Source organism: Pan paniscus, chromosome 5, assembly GCF_029289425.2.
Source record: "Pan paniscus chromosome 5, NHGRI_mPanPan1-v2.0_pri, whole genome shotgun sequence".
In the NCBI taxonomy this organism is placed as follows: domain Eukaryota; kingdom Metazoa; phylum Chordata; class Mammalia; order Primates; family Hominidae; genus Pan; species Pan paniscus.
In genome coordinates, this window is record NC_073254.2 from 17,702,794 (window position 1) to 17,725,845 (window position 23,052).

The following is a 23,052-nucleotide window of genomic DNA, read 5'->3' on the forward strand; positions in this document are numbered from 1 at the left end:
TTCCCTAAGCATTTGACAAAGCCTCACAGGGATGCGGAGGTTGCGGGGGCAGGGGGAGGTCTGGGGTTAGTTCTTTCTCTCTTGCTGACCATTTGGCTCTCCCTTAATCAGAGCTTTTTTTTATTTTGGGCAAAGCAGGAGGCTGTTCCAATGATTAATTCTTCCCTGACTTACACTTGAAGAATCCAAGGCAGGAAGTGAACTTTGAAATGTGCAGTGTCTTAGTACTCATCTGCATTCTGTGACTGCTAGGAAGATGGACTGAGTCAAGAGGAAATTGTCTTGTTAGAAATGTGGAATACTGGGTCGGGCACGGTGGCTCACTCCTGTAATCCGAGCACTTCGGAGGCCGAGGTGGGAGGATCACCTGAGGTCAGGAGTTCGAGACCAGCCTGGCCAACATGGCAAAACCCCGTCTCTACTAAAAATACAAAAATTAGCCAGGTGTGATGGCGGGTCCCTGTAATCCCAGCTACGCGGGAGGCTGAGGCAGGAGAATGGCTTGAACCCAGGAGGCGGTAGTTGCAGTGAGCCGAGATTGCCACTTACACTCTATCCTGGGCGACAGAGGGAGACTCTGTATCAAAAAAATAAAGAAAGAAAGAAATGGGGAATACTGCAGCTCTTCTATTCACAAAAAGTGAAGACTAGGCTTGTTTAAAATGAAATTTGGAGTGTATCATTATTACTGATAAAATAGCAAAAATGATAACTTTTAATACTCATTTTCCTCTGTCTGAACTATACTGAGCCCCAGAGATATGTTGTACTTTCTGGATTGTGAATATTAATGAGTATTAAGAAAAGTTCTTAAACAGCCTCTTTCAAACTGGGCAGCTTACTTTTTGGTGCTTATTAATCTATAACGTGTTAACACCCATATGATCTGGGAATTTGAAGAAAATATTTAATTTCCCATGCTTTAGTTGGATATTACATTCTGGCAAAAAAAAGGTTGACTGTATTAATCTGTAGAACATTGATTTTGAACCATATATTTCAAAAATACATGAGCCGTGTATTTTTATTTTTGAGACAGAGTCTTGCTCTGTCGCCCAGGCTGGAGTGCAGTGGCGCGATCGCGGCTTAATGTAACCTTCGCCTCCCGGGTTCAAGCAGTTCTCCTGCCTCAGCCTCCCAAGAAGCTGGGATTGCAGGCATGCACTACCACGCCTGGCTAATTTTTGTATTTTTAGTAGAGACAGGGCTTCACCACGTTGGCCAATCTGGTCTCAAACTCTTGGCAATCTGCCCCCCTTGGCCTCCCAAAGTGCTGGGATTACAGGCATGAGCCCCTGCACCCCACCTTCCTGTATTTAAAAAGTTTATTCTGTACTTTCTCCGTGTTTCTGACTGTCGCACATTCATTTAATATACATGAGTAAGGCTGTAAGGGTGGGTCTTTGCATCTGGATTTTTCCGAAGACAGATTATTTGCTATCTAGAGAAGCAGCATGTATTAGTGAGCCAATAGTGAAAGTTTGAATGAAGGGACAAATATTTCATTCCAGGATCCTACCACTTTAGGTGAATCACTTAGCTCCAAATCTTAGGTTCTTTATTTGCAAATTGAAATCATGATAAAATTTGCTTCAGGGGTTATGATGCTTGTTTAAACTCTGTTTCAATTCTTGTCTCTTGCTGGTCCTTAAGTCTCTTCCTTGCTCAGAGCTTTTGTTTATCCAGGCAAAGCATCAGGCTGCTGTAATCAAGGAAGTTGGAGAAATCCTCTGGTCACTTGGATAGCTGAGCAAAATCAGAATTCTGTTAGTGGGAAGAAAGGGGGCAATGGCAGGTGGGCAACCAGCATTTTCTGCCATTCTCTTGTTATGTGTGGTCATCATAGAAAAATGGGGAAAAAGTTAATTAGAATATTTTGATATGTATACTTACCCTGCCTTAGAAGGTAATCGTGAAATTCCTTGAGATTTCACATTAATTTCAATAGAAAAAAATTCACTGTCCTGAGTCCCTAAATTAATATTTATGCAAAACATTTACAAATTCCTTCAAATGGACATAATTATTAGTTAAAATTATTTGCTATAACAGGCCAGCATGTCTTTGTTACTCTGTGTCATGGCTTTGTAATAATATGGTTATGCAGTATGGCCATATAAGCTGCCTAAATTCACTGTTTTTGTATATCCTTCAACTACTCACAAGGCCTTCCTAAGATATTCAGTGCTCATAAAGTTGAATCTTTCATGTGGAAAAAAGAGGGGTGGATAGGAAAAACAAAAGAAATCACTGAAAACCATGCAGAAGATGCAGAAGATTAACAGACTAAACTAGCAAACCGCAAGACTGTAAGGAGAACTGACTTGGGTCAGGAGCTAAGCTCCCAAAGTCCAGTGGACCCAACTAGAGGCCTTCCCAAACTCCACCGCACACAGCAGCACCTGCAGGTCCTAGTTGGTCTTGACAAATTTGAGGAGATGTGGCTGAGACTGAAGAAGAGATACCAAATAGGACTCCTCATAAAGTAGAAACCTTTTACTCAAAAGGGCATTTTTCAGGGCATGTTGTAGTTCCTGCCTGTTTCTTTACTGTCTGTGACCTTTTTAAAATATTATTAAACATTCTTTCACAACATCGCTTTTGCAAACTGCTAGATATATTTCAGTGTTGATGGGCATAACTGATTCTCTCCTCTGTACATGCTAAGTGTTTTACCTACTTTTGCTGTTCTATGTAATGCTACCAGGAACAGCTTTGCACATAATCTTTATCAGCATCTCTGATTTGATCCCTCAGAGTAAAGAAATACTGAGTCAAGGAATTATTCCTTTCAAAAAAATAATTTTAATTTTACATTTAATTCATGTCTATTGTGGAAAATTGGAAAACATAGTAAAAGTGTAAAGAAGAAAGTAAAAATCACCCTATCATCAAGATACAATCCTTGTTAACATTTTGGTGTCTTTATGTCTTTTTTATCTGTACTTATATCTTTATCTATTTACATATATATATATATAAAACACACACAAATGTGAATATAATTTTTACAGATTTATTCGTCAAAAACAATTTTGAATGGCTATATAATATTCTGTTAGGAGTGTGCCGTAATTCATTTAACAATATTTTTATTTTTATTTTTTTGGACAATTAAATAGTTCTCTTTTTAAAATAGTTATTCAATTGATGATGGGCCGGCATACGTTGGGTTCTGCTAGGCTCTGGAGATGGTGCACAAGACAAGTTTCCTGCCTTCTGTGAACTTCATGAGAAATAATTCTCAATTACAGTACTGTCTTACCTATGGAAGTGTCTAATGGGAAGACTTAGGATGGCTTCCTTGACAAAATGACAGTTCTCTGACACCTAACCAGGCAAGAAGTTGGAAGAATGTGGCCTAAGAGGGTGGGACAGATGACCCTTATGGAATGGGGAAGGCTTCACAGTTCTGCATGCTCCAGTGATGTGTAGTGAATGAAAAAGGAGGCCTAAAATCAATGTTATCTTTTATGCCCTCTGTCTCCACCCGCTCCTACCTCATTCTCACTAGGATTGGTCAGTAGGGCCCTGCTGACAGAGTGATCCCAGCTGAGAATGTTGGCATTCTCAAAGCCCAAGGAAACAACACCCGTGTGGATAAACACATGTGGGCGGCTGGGCCAACCATAGCTAGAGACATAAAGCAGGCAACAAACGTGTTTTCACAAATATATACATATGTACATATATACGCATAGACAAATATATACATATATGTATATACACATAGACAAATATAGCTATATATCTACATATACAATATATGCATACACACATATGCAAATATATGTATATATACACACATATATATACATTTTTATATCATATTATATATTACATATATACATATACAAATATATGTATATTTATACATATACATACATGAACGTATACTTTTTTTTTCTCATAATCCTTACCACTTCTGTGAGGTGGTCATTATTGTTTCACTTTGCAGATGAGGAAACTGAGGCATAAGTAAGTGCCCCAAGGTCACAGGTTGGTGAGTCACAGAGCTAGAGTCCACGCTCATAGTGGAGGGCCCGTGCTCTCGGAGCTATGGCTCCTGGTCTCTTACCTCAAGCGTGTGCCTCACCCCACCCCTCAGTCTTCAGGCCTTCGTCTAGGCAGCCCCCCACCTCTACCCACTGCCCACGTCCCACTGATGTAGTTGTTTCCTGAGGCACTTCTCTTGTTTGGTGATGTCTTATGTCCTAGGAAAGAAGGCCCATAGGTGCTGCTGTATGAGCTTCCTCCGCTAGACAGAGCTGGCCCCAGCCTTTAGATGAGGTGTAGAAGGCTAGTTACCCGGGTCACCTGTAGCTGGCCACTGTGCAACACCATGGGCAGCCTAGGAGTTTCCAGAATCCCCTCTCCCCAAGGTATTTCTTTTTTCATTTTTTAACTCCCTGCCCTCCAACATTTTATTATGAAAAACACCAAGTCTGAAGGTTACGTCCACCACGAGTATCGTCTTAACACCGCTTGCTTCATCGTGTAATTCTCCATCTCCTTTCCCGTCATCTGTCCATCATTCTGTCTGACTTTTTGATGTATTTCCAAGTACACATCAGTACACATCTCGAAATACTTCAGCATGCATACCATAGCTAGAGTTCAATATGTTTACAGGTTTGTCTTTTGATGTTGTTGGGAGTACATCTGCTGAGTATGGGCAGATGCGTATGCCTGCAACCCTAGCCCCCATTGATATCTTACAACATTATCATCACCCCAGAAAGTTCCTTCATGCCCCTGCCCACTCAGCCTCACCGTGCTCACAGGCGGCCAGTGTTCTTTTTCTGACACAGATTGGTTTTGACTTCTGAACCGTCACATAAATAGAATTACATAGTATGTATGCTTTTGTATAAGGCGACTTTCACTTATCACGTTTTTGCATTTCGTTCATGCGGTTTTCATTCCTGTGTATCAGTAGTTCATTTTTATTGCTGAGTAGTATCCCATCGTGTTCATACACCAGTGTGTTCACTCATTCTCTTACTGATGGGCAGCTGTTTCCAGTTTGGAGCTATTATAAATAAAGTTGCTATGAACATTTTACAAGTGCTTTTTCCAACATACGTTTTCATTTCTCTTGGGATTGGAATTGCTGGGTCATAGTGCAGGTGTTTGTGGTTTTATAAACAAAATAAATGCCTATGAAATTTCAATGAATATTTTATGCCCCAGAAAGAGTATTTTTCATGGTCTGTATCTGGATGTAGATATTTATTATTTTATTTTATTTTAAATTTTTTGAGACAGAGTCTCACTTTGTTGCCCAAGCTGGAGTGCAGTGGCATGCGATCTCGGCTCACTGCAACCTCCGCCTCCCAAATTTAAGCAATTCTCCTGCCTCAGCCTCCTGAGTAGCTGGGATTAGAGGCGCGTGCCACCACGCCTGGCTGATTTTTGTATTTTTAGTAGAGACGGGGTTTCACCATGTTGGCCAGGCTGGTCTTGAACTCCTGACCTCGTGATCCGCCCGCCTCAGCCTCCCAAAGTGCTGGGATTACAGACGTGAGCCACGGCGCCCAGCCGGGATGTGGGTATTTCTGGAATACAAAACATCCATAGCCCTCCTTTTACTCTCAAAGCAAAACACAGACACGCACATTCACATGCACACACCAGTGTGTCCGTGTCCTGTTGGTTTGCATGGAGTTTCTGTTTTGCCACGAAGCTTTTTGCCAGCCCTTTTCCCAAAGTGTTTGTACCATTTTATACTCCCACCAGTGATGTTTGAGAGGTCTGGTTGCTTCACATGTTTGCCAGTGTTTGGTGTATTAGTCTTTTTAGTTTTGGATATCCTGGTAGTTGTGTAGTGGTGTCTCCTTGTGGTTCTCCATGGGTTTTTATTCTATATTTCAGTTTGGGGAAAATGAATGAATGGAAGAAAAGAAGGGAGGAAGGATGAAGCAAATAGCTGTGCTTTGAGATCTGACACTGTATACTTCACAGCCCTGATGGACATTCTCCAAATTCTACTCCTTTTTCACATTTTCTTCTTAGAGTGTGCATTGTTCTTTTTATATTCTTCAGATTCCTTCTTTTGTTCATAATTACTTAAACCTATTCATTTTCTAATGCCTTTCAGTTGTTAATTTACTGAAGTTCTTTGGTGCTTACTAGCGCTGCTTGCTGTAGCTGCAGGGTCTGTCTCACAGTGAATTTTTTCTTTTGTGTTTTATAATTTTGGAAAGGGAGCTCATGTTAAATTTGTATTTGTAGGAATTCTGTCTGGCCTGGCTTGAGGTTGTTGTTTGCTTTAGCCTATAACCTCAGGATGGCATCAGCCTGTGACCACTTCCTGTGTAAAAGTTCATAGTTTAGGCGATCCTCTCAATTCAAAGTCTGTATCTATTTGAAGACAGGCCCTAGGTTATAAATTTGCACAAACTTTTTTTTTTTTTTAAATACCTTGTGCCCAGTCCAAGACAAATATGTTTGTTTGCCATGGGCTGCTTTTTTTCTAGTTCATCCTTTCATCAAAGGGTTGCACATTGAGCAGTGCCGTGTTAAGGGGGGATTCTTCATTCTACCTTCTTTTCTTGTATTCCTTGACCTCAGCTGGGCTTTAAACCTTGACTTCTGGATGGCGAGGTTGGCACTCCCCTGTGTGAGCTACTGCCTGCCTCCGGTGCTCTGTTTCTGTCCCTAGAGTTCTTTTCCTTTCCACGGAGTTTTGGTATGCATTTCAATGAATGTTTGTATTATGTTGTCCAACATACTTGTGTCTTTATAGCTGGAGGGTTCTTAAAATTTTCTAATGCTCCATATTGCCAGATATAAAAAGGCTGAGGGAATAAATATTATAGTCTTCTCTGATTCTTAAAAATATGAAAAATAGCTCATCAGATGACTGTAAGTCTATCCTCAGAAATCCAAGGCACACCAAGCATGTGGTGGAATGTTAACAAAAGTTTTTAAAAATGATCTTTTCTGCCAGGTACAATGGCTCACACCTGTAATCTCAGCACTTTGGGAGGCTGAGGTGGGAGGATCCCTTGATCTTAGGAGTTTGAGACAAGCCTGGGCAACATAGTGAGATCCCCCGGCCCCCCCATCTCTACAAATAATTAAAAAATCAGCTGGTCACAGTGGGGTGCACCTGTGGTCCCAGCTACTCAAGGAGGCTGAGGGAGGAGGATTGCCTGAGCCCAGGAGGTCGAGGCTCCAGTGAGCTATGATTGTGCCACTGCACTCCAGCCTGAGTGACAAAGTGAGACCCTGTCTCCAAAGGAGAAAAAAAACTACATATATATATATATATATATATATATATATATATATATATAGTCTTGCCCTGAGGTTTTCTCTCTGTTTTCTTTACAGGGTACAGCTCTGCCAGCGGGGGGGAAAAACGTGGTACCATTTTGGGCGTTCTTGAGCTTCAGAATGCAACCAGACATGTCCTTGAATGTCATTAAGATGAAATCCAGTGACTTCCTGGAGAGTGCAGAACTGGACAGCGGAGGCTTCGGGAAGGTGTCTCTGTGTTTCCACAGAACCCAGGGACTCATGATCATGAAAACAGTGTACAAGGGGCCCAACTGCATTGAGTGAGTAGGGAGCAGGGGTGGGTGGGCTGAGCTCTGAGCGGGATGGGGACGTTGGCTGTTGTGGAGCCGTTGGCTGCTGCGGACCCGTTGGTGGGTAGAGTGAGAGGGAGCCTGCCAAGATGTCAGGGTGACGATGGCTCTTCGGATTGTTATTGTCGCTGATGTGGACTCTGAGACTGGGTAGTGAAGGACTCTCACAGCTGGTAAGTAACAGAAGAGACATGAACAAGAAGGAAATAGAGAAAGACAAAGAGATAAGTGTGGTGGGGGGACTATGAAAAGGAAACAGGAGGATGGGTGAAGACAGACCTATTCACTTGCTTCACATTTTCAGTGAGGACCAGCCCTAAGTATAAAAATGAAAAGGCAGTTCATTCCTGAGAGGTTCTGAGAGCCTTCCCTTTAAAGCAACCAGTGGAGTGGTTTCACCTCTCTCCCTCCTTTGTCAGAGTGGTTTTGAGAGAGGCTTTTTTTTTTTTTAATCGTTCTGTCCAGCACGGTCTTTTTTCAGGTTACCTTGCTGCTGTTCATGTACTTTTCATTCATTCATTCATTCATTCCTTCATTGATTTACATTTTTGGAGCATGCACTGCCAGTTACTGGGCAGGAGTACTGTGAGGAAGTGAGAAACCGCTCTGCCTTCTAACGCTTCTGGCCTGTGCCTGGAAGAGATTGGTATAGACCCAAGCATGACCCCGGCACGTGGGAGTGATGTGTTGGAGGTGTGCACCAGGCTCTTGAGGCGCTGGCTCTGCCAGCCTCAGCATAGCACCTTTCCTGCCCACAGGCACAACGAGGCCCTCTTGGAGGAGGCGAAGATGATGAACAGACTGAGACACAGCCGGGTGGTGAAGCTCCTGGGCGTCATCATAGAGGAAGGGAAGTACTCCCTGGTGATGGAGTACATGGAGAAGGGCAACCTGATGCACGTGCTGAAAGCCGAGGTAGAGAGGGCCCCTCCGCACGGGGATCCCCAGCGCTTGGGCCCTGGCTGTCTGTTATGGCTCCCTTTGGGGTGTTTGTTTGCAGCTCGTTAGCATAAAATTTGCAAATTGCTTGGTAGTTTGAATTTTCTTTTCCTTTTTTTATAGAGACAAGGTCTTGCTATGTTGCCCAGGCTGAACTCCAACACCTGGTCTCAAGTGATCCTCCCACCTCAGCCTCTCAAGTAGCTGGGATTACAGGCTGGATTTCCTGAAGTCAGTTTCTCCTTAAAACATCTATGCCTTGATTGGGCTCTGTGGGTCACTTCTGTAATCTCAGCACTTTTGGCAGGAGGATCACTTGAGCCTTGGTGCTCAAGACCAGCCTGGATAACACAGTGAAATCCCCTCTCTACAAAAAATAAAAGGTGCATGTGAACAGAGCAAGACCCTGTCTCTGAAAAAAAGAGAAAATCTTCCTTGCCTTTTACTGCCCTGAGAGTGGTCTATTCATCCTCTCGATCCTGTGGACAGTCCTCCATAGTCTGTATCTTAGGAATGTGATTGGCTGTTTACCATACCTGTCCACTGCTCTGCAATCTACAGTTCAGAGACAAGCCCTGTCTTCGTGATGCAGACATCATCTGATGTGGAGTATATGCATGATGGGATGACATTAAATATGGATTAATGAAAGGATATACACTATAAATGACCGTGAGAGCAGATAGAATATTAGTGGTTGCACTTTGATACCATTCAACAAAGTTTTATTTTAAATTAAATATAGAACATTATTGGCAACAACACTGGATAGGATTTAAAACAAAAATAAAAATTGTTTACCAAAGTCAAATGATTTGAAAACATTTTTAAAAGCTTATGTGCCTGTTAAGATGAAGGCCTTGCTAATATGACGTAGGAGAGTAAAAGGAGGCAGATAACTAAATAAGTGGTATGGTGTGATGGGGTTTTTTTTTTTTTTCTTTTGTAAGAGAACAAGGTCTCACTGTGTTGCCCAGGCTGGGGCGCAGTGGCACAATCATAGTGCACTGCAGGCTTGAACTCCTGGCCCTAAATGATCCTCTCACCTCAGCCTCCTGAGTAGCTGGGACTATGGGCATGAGCCACTGCACCCAGCTGTGTGGTGGTATTTTTTTTTTTAGAGGAGTCTCGCTCTGTCGCCCAGGCTGGAGTGCAATGGTGCAATCTCGGCTCACTGCAACCTCCACCTCTCTGGTTCAAGCAACTCTCCTGCCTCAGCCTCTTGAGTAGCTGGGATTACAGGCGCCTACCACCATGCCTGGCTATTTTTTTAATTTTTAGTAGAGACAAGTTTTCACCATGTTGGTCAGGCTGGTCTCGAACTCCTGACCTCGTGATCCGACTGCCTTGGCCTCCCGAAGTTCTGGAATTACAGGCATGAGCCACCGTTCCCAGCTGATGGTGTTTTGATAGACATACTCATTGCTGAGGGAGTACACATGAGAGGCACCCACTCAGCCTGGAATAGACAGAAAAGGCTTCCAATGTGAAGGACATGTAGACGTTTTGAAGCAGAGAATTAGAGAACAAGTGTTCTAGGCAGAGAGAATACCATGTAGAGACTGCCAAATTTGGGGAACTGTAAATTCCTGGGTTTGGCTAGAGCATAGATTGCACAGGGTATGGGGAGGGGTGGCGGGATATGGCTGCCTTTATGGCAAATACTCCCACTTTTCCACTTTCTTCTCCCACCCCACAATTGCCAAGCCAACAGACATCTCACAAAAATACCCTTGGGAAGGAGAAGAGGTGATCACTTATACGCATGGTATTATAGTTTGATCAGATTGCTCTCCACCCCAGAACTAGAGAAGATCAGCTGTTTGAAGTAAACATTTTGATTGGGAAATAAGTCTTTGGTCTCCCATCCAAGTACTAACCAGGCCCAACCCTGCTTAGCTTCTGAGATGAGAGAGAAATCATTGGGGACATGAGGCATTGTGCAAGATCAGGGAAAGTTCAGGTGTGCCTGTTTGGACTCAGTCAGGGCATCAGGAGGACCTGAGAGAGAAGCAGAAAGAGAGGAGAGAGGGGGACCAACTTTGCTTACTCAGAAGTTTTTCCTAAGTCCAAAGGTATACCAAGGAAGAAGAGAAAACATCTTTTCTGCTACTTTCTGTATGGTGGTGATCAAGCTATTAACAGTGTAGCTCTGCTATGTTATGTCATAAATATGGTTTGAGGGGGAATCTCACTTCTATCATTAAAATTTTTTTCCTGTTAACCAACGACCAAAATACATATACATTTTTAGGAAACATCTTGTTTGTATACTGATTTTTTATTGTTAAGCAAAACTGTAATTTAACCACTATAATAGAAACTGGAATTGTTTCTGTTAGTATTGATGCTCACATAACAAGAATACAATTATAAGAACCAGTGACCTGAGACTCTACAGAAGCCTGAAGTATCTGCTACCAGGTCATCAAATAGATACTAATTCACTTAAGCGTAGTTTTAACATCATGTTTATCTCAGATTTTTCTATGATTGTAATCAGTGTGAACATGTTCCCTTGTATTCTTTTTTCTCTTAATGTTATTTTACACGCGACATTTGCATGGCATTGTTCATGTCCTTAATGTAAACTTAGTATGATGTCGTATGAGTATCCCACAGAAACTGCTTGCTCGTATATTTATTCATCCATTCATTCAACAAGCATTCCAGGTACAATCCTAGGTTCTAAAGATACAGTCCTAAATAATATATATTTTTGTTCTCAAGGAGCTTAATTTTATAGTATTTTATGCATTACCAAATTATTGTGGGATTTTTGTTTTTACACTAACAAAATACAACACGAATACCCTCTGCCCCCACCGAATGAAATCTTTCTTGTTTCCCAGTGACAGCAGTACTGTGGTGCACCTGCTGGAAGGAAACCTGGTAACCCTCTCCTCAGGCTCAGATCCCACCACCCTTTCATGAAACAGTTGCTTTGGCCTATTTGATAACCTTTCCATTTCATAGACTTAATATCACTTGTTTTAGATGAGTACTCCGCTTTCTGTAAAAGGAAGGATAATTTTGGAAATCATTGAAGGAATGTGCTACTTACATGGAAAAGGCGTGATACACAAGGACCTGAAGCCTGAAAATATCCTTGTTGATAATGACTTCCACATTAAGGTAAACCATCATCGGTAGGCTTCCAGAAAGTTGGGTGATTTTAGTTTTAATTCTCCAATGTAAATCCATTCTTGTACATTGGAGAAGCTAAAGGAAGACCTAGCTCAGCTTATAACTGTTGATGATGGTGCCGAAAGGCTCTACCGGTGATTGAGAGGAAGGCTGCAGGCTTGATGGGATCAGGATAACTGTCAGGATAACTCATATCTTTTGGGGAGGAGTGGAGTTGAATGGGGTAGATGAGAAGACCTCTTTCCTAGACTGTGTTTTTTCCTCTGTTAGAAACATTTAGAAACATTCAAGGGTTGCCCTTTTCATCCTGGAGTGGGCCATTGGTGTCATAATGTTCTCCAGGAAATCTGTGTCACCAAGACTCTCCTCCTCTGGAAATGCAGGGGAATGTGAAGGTGTGTGCGGAAAATCCTTAGAGTTCAGATATGGCCTAAGAGCGAGATCAGCGGCCGGGTGCAGTGGCCCACTCCTGTTATCTCAGCACTTTGGTAGGCTGAGGTGGGCGGATCACCTGAGGTCGGGAGTTCGAGACCAGCCTGACCAACATGGAGAAACCCCATCTCTACTAAAAATACAAAATCAGCCGGGCGTGGTGGTGCATGCCTGTAATTCCAGCTACTCGGGAGGCTGGGGCAGGAGAATCGCCTGAACCGGGGAGGTGGAGGTTGTGGTGAGCCGAGATTGTGCCATCGCACTCCAGCCTGGGCAACAAGAGCGAAACTCTGCCTAAAAAAAAAAAAAAAAAATCAGCAGTGCATCAAAACCTCTACTTTGAAATTTTGTTTTATATTTGTATTTGATTGTTTACTTCTGTCTGTATTTTAAAAATCAGTTTCCTTTGAACACATTCTTTCCATTGTCGTAAAGGGAACAAGGGAAAGGGATTTTTCTTTTGTTCATTCAAGGGCAGGATTTAGCTAGGGGGAGTGTCATATCTAATTGGCTTCCGCAGCAGGAATCCAAGCACAAGAATCCAAAAGGGGAAGCGGAAGGGGAAGCAGCCCTGGGGGAGGCACCCAGGAGCTGCTGACACAGGGGCCTCTCACCACCAGCAGGTTCTGCATCTAGCGCTTTGTCCTAGTCTTGGACAAAGGGCTGGGAATAAAAATTCCTTATTCATAACCTATCTTCAAATTCATGACTTCCCTCTTATGTCGTGGGTTAGAATCTGTGGATTTTAGGTACTCATGTGCCACAGTTCATCCCCACATGCTTGCTTGGATTCCTGGAGGCAGAAGTGGAACTGGCACCTGTATTCTCTTCTGAACTGTGCTGCTCTGTCATTTTGCCCTGCCACCACTGTTCTTGTTCTGTGTCTGACCTTGCTGTTTTTCTCTCTGCTTTTTTGTCTGTTTTTCTCCTCCTTTCCACCCTATCTCCTCTTAGGTTCAGGCTACAGCTCAAAACAAGCAACACTGCAGTCCTTATCCTCAGTGTGTCTTTGGGATCCTTGGGCACTCGCATCCATGGGCCTCTGGACACCATTTGGGGAAATAGAAGGTGTAGTATTTAGCCACTGTCTGCTACATAAATGTGCAGAGAAGAAAATAACCATTTTCCCCCCAAGCCCTAGAAATAGTTGAAAAACATATGCAGAGTCAATGGGGAATTAGAATAAATATGTTTGGTTGTTACTGTTCTTGTCAGAAACGTCTTCCGCTTTCCCTCCCCCTTACTGCATAAGGAATACGATACCAGAATTTCATGTGAACGTTTCCTGAGCGACATTTTACAAATGGCTGAGGAGACACACAGTTTCTATGAGTCTGTTGAGAAGTTGCTGTTTTGAACCTGCCCAGTGCAACCATTTCTGGAACATTTACCGTACCTTATGTATAATGGATAAGCCCAAAATTGAAAGTCAGATCTGATTTGCTTACGGCCTTCACCAAACAATCCCAGTGGCTCAATGTCTTTCGCAGATCGCAGACCTCGGCCTTGCCTCCTTTAAGATGTGGAGCAAACTGAATAATGAAGAGCACAATGAGCTGAGGGAAGTGGACGGCACCGCTAGGAAGAATGGCGGCACCCTCTACTACATGGCGCCCGAGCACCTGAATGACGTCAACGCAAAGCCCACAGAGAAGTCGGATGTGTACAGCTTTGCTGTAGTACTCTGGGCGATATTTGCAAATAAGGAGCCATATGAAAGTAAGGCATTACTTACTTTCCACTGCCGTCCCCTCAGCATCTACACGCACTGTGCCTGGAACTAATAGGTGCCCAGTAAATTTTTTTTGAATGAATGAGTAATCCCATTGAGGAATCAGTGATCATAGGATGAATAGGAACCTCGATAGTGTGTCATTAGCTGGAGAGGTGCTGTGAAATTCCAGGGTTCTTCCTAGACAGGAAAGTTGATTGTTTCTGCTTGTGAGGACTTAGCCTTTCACACTACAAGGCATACACTTCATACTTTCACTCATTCACTTGCTCCTTCATTCAAGAATTATTTCTTTTCAGTCCCTACTGTGGGCACTTGAGTCGGCATTGGGAATATAAAGATGAGTAAGTCGTGGCTTGTGTAGGATAGAGACACTCTGCAGTTTGTTAAGTGCATAAACTGATGGATGTTGTCCTACATACTCTTCTTGGGTGATCATCAGCTCCCATGGTTTGATGATCATCTCTTTGCAAATGCTTCTTAAATCTGTGTCTCTGGCTCTGGCCTGGATATCCACTTGTCTTACAGTCAGATCCATCGCAGGTACCAGAGGAACCTCCAAAGCAGCATCCCCCAAACACAACCATCTTGTCGACACTGTCCTGCAGCTCGCCCCGCTTCACCCCTCTTCATATGCTTGGGAAGTGGCATCGCCATCCTTTTACCAAGTCGTTGCCCAATAAGAAACCTTAGAGTCATCCCAGACTCGCCCTTGCCCCTCTCTCCCACATTCTATCAGATCTCAAAACCTATGAATTCAAGATATATGTATGACTCAAGATATATCTGCAACCCATCTGCCTTTCTCTGTCTCCACTGGCCTCTGCTCAGTTCAAACCCGCCTCGTTTCTGCAGCAGGCTCCTTCCACCATCCACCATTCATGTGGCAGCCAAAATGGTCGTCCTAAAAGGCACATGCAACCCTCTCCCTCACATATTGGAAATCCTTCCCAGATGCTCTGTGGTCTTCAGGATGAAGTTCGAATTCCTCAGCGTGGAATAAAAGGCCTTCATGTTCTGGCCTTTGCTTCTCTACTGGCCTCGTCCCTAACCCTCCCTTCTTTGTCAGTGTGCAGTTACACTGAGGAATTTGTGGGATGCGTCATGATCTCTGTAACTTCTAGTCTGTTGATATCCTGCTTCTCTTGCCTGGAGTCCTCCTCCTTAAGTCTCCCTTTCCCATTCTTTACCTGCTAATTTTTCTGGACTCAACAAAGCCTTCCTGGACCTTTTTAGTCAGGTTTGTGCTACTGGAACCCCTTGTACATCCTTTTTTTTTTTTTTCCCGTGAGACAGAGTCTCATTCTGTCGCCAGGTTGGAGTGCAGTGGTGCAGTCTCGGCTCACTGCAGCGTCCACCTCCCAGGTTCAAGCAATTCTTCTGCCTCAGCCTCCCGAGTAGCTGGGACTACAGGTGCACACCACCATGCCCAGCTAATTTTTATATTTTTAGTAGAGACGGGGTTTCACCATGTTGGCCAGGATGGTCTTGATCTCTTGACCTCATGATCCGCCTGTCTCAACCTCCCAAAGTGCTGGGATTACAGGTGTGAACCACCATGCCCAGCCTCATCCTTCTTGAATAGCAATGATCACTCTGTGTTTTAAGTCACTCTCATTAAACTGAGCTCCTAAAGACAAGGACTGCCCCGTATTTGCTTTTGCACATGGAGCATGCCGTTGGCCTTGCCCACATAATCTTTTTGTTCCATCAGCAGGCAGCTTTGTCGAGAATTTTGTTTTATCTGCAGACATTAAGATATTGTTTGGTCATCTCTATAGTGGAATATGTCAGCTCCTTGTCATAAGGCCATTCCACTCTATGGAATGAGGCAGCTGTACCAGAGGCTGAGAAAAATGAGCAGTATTGTTCAAGTTCTGTCACCTTCCTGCCTGAGAGAGGAGCAAGACCTGAAAGAAAGTCTTTGCTTTGTAGATGCTATCTGTGAGCAGCAGTTGATAATGTGCATAAAATCTGGGAACAGGCCAGATGTGGATGACATCACTGAGTACTGCCCAAGAGAAATTATCAGTCTCATGAAGCTCTGCTGGGAAGCGAATCCGGAAGCTCGGCCGACATTTCCTGGTAAGAGCATCTTTTCTGACTGTGTAGGATGCATCCTGTGTGGTGATTTTCCTAGTAACATATTGTTAGGAACTTGGTTTGAATCCTCAGAAAACTGAGTTCGACTTAACTTGTGGTTTTAAACTGATTTTCTAGATTTCAAACATGTTGTTCAGTGCAAAGAAGCCCTCTCTCTCAAAAGCATGATGGCACATAAGGCCTTCTTGTTTCCTTTTTTTGTAATTAACTTTTTAACTTGGGTTTAAATATACATAACATGAAATTTAACATTGTAACTGTTTTCAAGTGCACTGTTCAGGGGCAGTAAGTACAGTCCCATCGTACATTCACTTTCCATCATCTCTCTCCCTGCCCCTGGCAGCCCCCATCCTACTTTCTGTCTCTGTGAATTTAACTGCACTGAGTGCCTTATATAAGTGGAATCATACAGTATTTGTCCTTTTGTGTCTGGCTTATTCCACTTGGCATGATGTCCTCGAGGTTCATCTGTGTTGTAGCATATGTCAGAATTTCTTTCCTTTTCAAGGCTGAATAATATTCCATTGTATGAATGGAGTGCATTTTCTTTATCCATTCATCCGTCTATGGGCACTTAGGTGGCTTTGACCAGCCTTCTTGCTTCTTCACTTCTTTTATTTCCATCCCCTCCCTTGTTTAGCTGGCATCTTTAGAAAGTATTTTGCCGTCTAGATTGGCCTTGTCATACAGGGATGAGGAAAGGTGCCGGGATGTTTGCTGAGCCGTATTCTATGGTGTGGATGTACCACGGTTTGGTTAACTACTCACTCCTTGGAAGACTTGTTCCCAGTTCTTAACTGTTGGGACTAATGCAGCTGTAAATATTCATGGACATGTTTTTGTGTGAATATAAGTCTTCATTTCTCTGGAGTAATACCCAGGGGTACAATAGCCAGGTTGTATGGTAGTTTCATGTACAGTTTATTTAAAAAATTCCCTAACATTTTCCCAGAGGGGCTGTGCCATTTTATGTTCGGTGTCCGAGTGATGCAGGTTCTTGTATCCTCAGCAGCATGGGGTACCCAGGCTCCTCACACTTCTGCTTAGTCAGCTACAAATTTATTTGAGTATTCCCACAAGCCCCACTTCAGGTTTGGTAATTCGTTAGAAAGACTCACAGAACTCAAGAAAACATTTTACTTACGTCTCCCCTTTTACTGCAGTGGGTACAATTCAGAAACAGCCAAATGGAAGAGATGTACAAGGTGAGGTATGGGAGGAGGGTGTACAGAACTTCCATAGCCTTTCAAGACACACCGCATTCCAGTGCTTCTGTGTGTTCAGCAACCTGAAGCTCTCCAAGCCTCACCGTTTAAGGTGATTTATGGAAGTTCCATTACATACGCATGACTGACTAAATCATGGTCATTGGTGCTTGAGCTTAATCTCCAGTCCCTCTCTCCTCACTGGAAGTCAGAGGTGGAGCTGAAAGTCCCAACCTTCTAATTATAGCTTGGTCTTTGTGGTTGCTAGCCCCCATTCTGAAGTTGCCTAGTTTTCTGACCCCACCCAAAAGACACTCTTAGAAGACTCCAAGGATTTTAGGTGCTACCTGCCATGAACAAAATCAAACCTTCCTGATTCTCCAAGGTGTCTTCTTTTATTGTTTCCTTTCTGTTTAGAGAACTTTCCTTAATCATTCTTTTAGGATATGTCTGAACTCTGTCATTCTAAAATTTTTTTCCTTATAGGGAAGGTGTTATTTTTCTCTTGCTGCTTTCAAGACTTTGTCTTTATTTTTCAGAGATTTAGTTGTTATTTATCTTGGTGTGGATTCCTTTGGGTTTATTCTGTTTAGGTTTTGCTCAGCTTCTTAAATCTGTAGGTTTATGCCTCTTAAACCATATTTGGGAAGCTTTCAGCCATTATTTCTGTAAGTACTTTTTAACCCCCACCCTCTTTCTCTTTTCTTTCTGGAATTCTGACAACATAAAAACTATATCTTCGGTTATGGTTATGGTCCCACAGGTCCCTGAGGCTTTGTTTTTGTTTTTTTGTTTTTGTTTGTTTGTTTTTTTCAGTTAATTTTCTCTCCCTTATTCAGACTGGGTAAGTTCTATCATTCTGTCTTCCAGTTCACTGATTTTTCTGTTTCTCCTCGATTCCACAGTTGAACCTGTCTACTGAGCTTTTTTTTTTTTTGACACGGACTCTCACTCTGTCGCCCAGGTTGGAGTGCAGTGGCGCAAGCTCTGCCTCCCGGGTTCACGCCATTCTCCTGCCTCAGCCTCCCGAGTAGCTGGGACTACAGACACCCGCCACCACACCTGGCTAATTTTTTGTATTTTTAGTAGAGACAGGGTTTCACCGTGTTAGCCAGGATGGTCTCTATCTCCTGACCTTGTGATCAGCCCGCCTTGGCCTCCCAAAGTGTGGGATTACAGGTGTGAGCCACTGTGTCCGGCCTACCAAGCTTTTTATTATGTTTTCGTCATTAAAGTTTTCAGCTCTAAAATTTATATTCTCCCCTTTTTTGCTGAGACTTTCTATTTTTCATTTGTTTCAAGCAGGTTCATAACTATTAATTGAATCGTTTTTATCATGGCTGTTTTAAAATCCTTGACAGGTAATTCTGACATTGCTGTCATCTCAGTATTGGCATCTATTGATTGTCTTATTTCATTCAGTTTCCGATTCTTAATGTAATGGGTAATTTTTCTGTTGAAACTTGTACATTTTCTTCCTATGTTTGGAGATTCTGTATCCTCTTTAAGTCTTCTGTTTTAACTGAACTTTCCTGACACTGCTCTGACAAGGGAAGAGTGGTGGTCAGCTTATTAGTGCTGGGTAGAGGTAGAAGTTCAGCCTCTCGACTCAGCCCTTATTGACACCCAAGGTCAGAGGCTCCTCTTCACTGCTGATCAGGGGTGGGAATTCTGGCAGAGTCCACATGGTCCCCACTGACACAGAGGTGAAGGTACCTCATTACTACTGGGCAATGTTAAAAGTCTTGATTCTCCGCTAGACCTCCTCTGACACTTCCCCAGTGGGGAAGGGAAGGGTGGTCTTGTTACTGCCATGTGGGGCAAATCCAGGCTATTCTTGTGTTCTCCTGACACCATGGGAGTGGAGGCGCTCATTATCAGCTGGCAGGTAGGACAGCCCTGGCTTCCTGTTGGGCCTTCTCTGACATTACCCCGGTGGGGGTGTTGGGTTACGTTGTTACTGTCTCATGCGGTTGGATGTTGAGGCTCTCCACTTGGCCTTAGCTGCTGTGGGTGGGGTTGGAGCCACAGGGTTTTTTCTGTGGTGGTTTGCTGGAACAGAATGGTTGTTGACTATAAGTTTTCTCCTATCCAAGTACTAACCAGACCTGACCCTGCCTAACTTCCAAGATCAGACAAGTTTGGGCATATTCAGGATGGCATGGCTGTAGACTGGCTAAAGGTTTTCTGTCTGTCCCTTGCTGCCCCTTGCTTAGTTCTTTGGCTAGAAAGAGCAGGCTTTGGTTGGAGATTTTTTTTTATCTGTGGCTCTTGATGGTTTGAGGTTGCCACCTTTTCAGCCAAGTCTGAGATATATGAGGAAAAGAGAAAATCCAGTGAACTCACTATCGTGTGTTTCATCTGATCCCGAGGTTTCCTGCTGGTCTGCCTCCTTCTCTTCTCCTTTCAGAGACTCTGTATGTTTGTTTTATAAATAATATATAGGATGTTTTTGTTGTACTTAGAAGGAAGAATAAGAAAAAAGTATGTCCACTCCATCTTCCTGGAACTGGAAGTTTCTTTTTTCTTTTAAGGCTAACAGCTGTAACCCATTACACTAAATCCTTCCTCTGACTATCCCCACCTCTCATAAATTTGATGCCAGAGGGACAGAAACATGGAGTTCGCCCATCCCTGTTCAGCTGGAGATGAACTCACATCAGGGAGCAGTTTGTGTTGCAGCCAGAGAAACTGCAGCACGAATAAAAAGCACAAAGAGCACAGGCTATTGAGGCAGAAACCCCTGGTTTCCTGTGTTAGCCTATCCCTTGTTCTGTCTATTAATCTTATTAGTCTCTATCAGAGTCAGTGATTTGGAGCTTAAATTTTTATTTAAGCTTTGCCCACAGATTGAGGTAAGTAATTCAAAGATAATAGATGGCTAATATTTTTATTTTATGTTAGAAAATAATTAAGAAATTTAAAGTACATTTTACTTTTACAGGCATTGAAGAAAAATTTAGGCCTTTTTATTTAAGTCAATTAGAAGAAAGTGTAGAAGAGGACGTGAAGAGTTTAAAGGTAGGCAATATAGCAGATGCTCAAAATATTAACATAGCAAAATATATACTGTCAATCATGAAAACCAAAACAAAGTGATTTGTTATTGAGATTTGAGGTAAGCTAGCTTGGTAAACATATAAAACAAAATGAGCAATTGTCTGCACATATCATCCTGTTGGCATACTGGACACATTTCTCCTTCAAAACTCATGAAATGAGAGAAAACATATATAGCAATATGAAAACAAAAGCACAATGTCACTGGCAAAGATTGGAAAGTACCATAAGTGGATCAGCCATTTTGAGGAATTCTTGAAAGATAGAAAGACCACAGAATTATTCTGCTGAGACATATAACAGACAAGGAATACTAGCCCAAGACATAATGCTGAGGAAGAAGTACCGGAGGGGCAGTCTTGGGTCAGTGTGCAGAAGCAACAGCACAGTCACCTGGGATGTTGACAGGGGAGTCATCTGAGAACCTCATTTATGCTATTTAGGAAAGTCGGCTTCTCTCCCTCCTTCCCCTGTACTTAGCAACAGATGGCAGCAGCATCTGCCCAAGACTGAAGCAAGGAGGTGGTTTCTGGGGTTAGAGGGGCATGACAAGGCCCAGTTAGGAACCAATCAACTAAGAGGAATGGAGACCACCCCGCCCCCCTGCCAACTCTGGAATCAAGCTACTGCCATCCATCTTCCAGCAACTTAACCCATAGTCATGAACAGGAGACTACGGCAAATAAAACAGGCAGAGACTTTAAAATATAATTTAAAAAAGAGATTAGAATCAGCTAAGATAAACTCTAAGGCAAAAAATCATTCCCTCAGACAATCAGGAATATTTCATAATGATAAAAGGCCCAATTCATCTGGAAAGTATAACCGCTTTAAATGTGGATCTACCTTCAATAACATGACCTCAAAATCAACCAGCCAAAAGTGACAGAACTCAAAGAAAAACAGACAAATCCACAATTAAAACTGAAGATTTTAATACACATCTCTCTTCAATTGATAGAACAAGCAAACAAAAATCAGTAAGGATATAGAAGACAGGAAGAACATGACGAACACACTTGACGTAACGGAAACACAGGATACGCTGCACCTAATAACTGCAGCATACCTACCTGCCGCACCTAGTAACCGCAGCGTACCTACCTGCCGCACCTAGTAACCGCAGAGTACCTACCTGCCGCACCTAGTAACCGCAGAGTACCTACCTGCCGCACCTAGTAACCGCAGAGTACCTACCTGCCGCACCTAGTAACCGCAGCGCACCTACCTGCCTCACCTAGTAACCGCAGCGCACCTACCTGCCGCACCTAGTAACCGCAGCGCACCTACCTGCCGCACCTAGTAACCGCAGCGCACCTACCTGCCGCACCTAGTAACCGCAGCGCACCTACCTGCCGCACCTAGTAACCGCAGAGCACCTACCTGCCGCACCTAGTAACCGCAGAGCACCTACCTGCCGCACCTAGTAACCGCAGCGCACCTACCTGCCGCGCCTAGTAACCGCAGCGCACCTACCTGCCGCACCTAGTAACCGCAGCGCACCTACCTGCCGCAACTAGTAACTGCAGAGTACCTACCTCCTGCAACTAGTAACTGCAGAGTACCTACCTGCCGCAACTAGTAACTGCAGAGTACCTACCTCCTGCAACTAGTAACTGCAGAGTACCTACCTGCCGCAACTAGTAACTGCAGAGTACCTACCTCCTGCAACTAGTAACTGCAGCGCACCTACCTGCCGCAACTAGTAACTGCAGCGCACCTACCTGCCGCACCTAGTAACTGCAGAGTACCTACCTGCCGCACCTAGTAACTGCAGAGTACCTACCTGCCGCACCTAGTAACTGCAGAGTACCTACCTGCCGCACCTAGTAACTGCAGCGCACCTACCTGCCGCACCTAGTAACTGCAGAGTACCTACCTGCCGCACCTAGTAACTGCAGAGTACCTACCTGCCGCACCTAGTAACTGCAGCGCACCTACCTGCCGCACCTAGTAACTGCAGAGTACCTACCTGCCGCACCTAGTAACTGCAGAGTACCTACCTGCTGCACCTAGTAACTGCGGCGTACCTACCTGCTGCACCTAGTAACTGCAGAGTACCTACCTGCTGCACCTAGTAACTGCAGCGCACCTACCTTTAAAGGCTTTTCAAGAACATACAGAGCATTTTCAAAAACTGACCATGTGCTGGGAAATCAAATAAGTCTCAATTTAAAAGGATTGTAATCATAAAAATGTCCTCTGACTATATTTCAGTTATGTTCAAAATTAATTTTAAAAAGGTAATTGGAAAATCTTATGTGGTTAGAAGTAACGAAATATAGTTTTAAATATCCCTTGGATCAAAAAAAATAAATCACAATGGTATTTAGAAAATATTTTTCACTGAAGGCTAACAAAACACTACATATTAAAATTATAAAATGCACTTTGCAAAGGAGTACTTAATATAACCTTAAATAAATAAATATTTCATATATATATATATGAAGAAAGGCTGAAAATTAATTAGCCAAACATTATCTGAAGAAGATAGCAAATAAACCTAGAGAAAAAAGAAGTAAATAATAAGGAAAAGAGCATAAATTAATGCCGCAGAAAGTAACTAACAGCGGATCAAAAAATCCAAATATTGGTTATTCGAAAGGCTAATACAATAGACTAATCACACCTGATAGAGCCAGGTGTGAGGTAATCCCAGTTACTTGGGTGGCTGGGGTGAGAGGATCGTTTGAGGCCAGGAGTTTGAGACCAGCCTAGGCCACACGGTGAGACCCCATCTCTAAAAAAAAAAATAAAAAATTAATGAGACATGGTGGCATGTGCCAGTAGTCCCATGAAGGCTGAGATGGGAGGACTGCTTGAGCCCAGGAGTTTG

The 23,052-nt window shown here is 43.2% G+C and overlaps 1 protein-coding gene across 7 annotated transcripts in view; it reads left to right on the top strand.

Moving 5' to 3' along the window:
• Positions 1-23,052, top strand: part of RIPK1 (receptor interacting serine/threonine kinase 1) — a 50,575-nt gene that overhangs the window by 7,255 nt on the left and 20,268 nt on the right. For 3 of the 7 annotated variants that reach the window (XM_034961372.3, XM_055113144.2, XM_003805555.7), the window contains 6 exons: positions 7,339-7,565; positions 8,354-8,510; positions 11,532-11,669; positions 13,604-13,832; positions 15,781-15,930; positions 20,098-20,174. In XM_034961372.3, the coding sequence (XP_034817263.3) occupies positions 7,339-7,565; positions 8,354-8,510; positions 11,532-11,669; positions 13,604-13,832; positions 15,781-15,930; positions 20,098-20,174 (978 nt within the window). Of the gene's footprint in view, positions 1-7,338; positions 7,566-8,353; positions 8,511-11,531; positions 11,670-13,067; positions 13,182-13,603; positions 13,833-15,780; positions 15,931-20,097; positions 20,175-23,052 lie in introns of those variants that run through there. The other 4 variants (XM_055113145.2, XM_057302673.2, XM_055113146.2 and 1 more) reach the window with 3 other exon arrangements.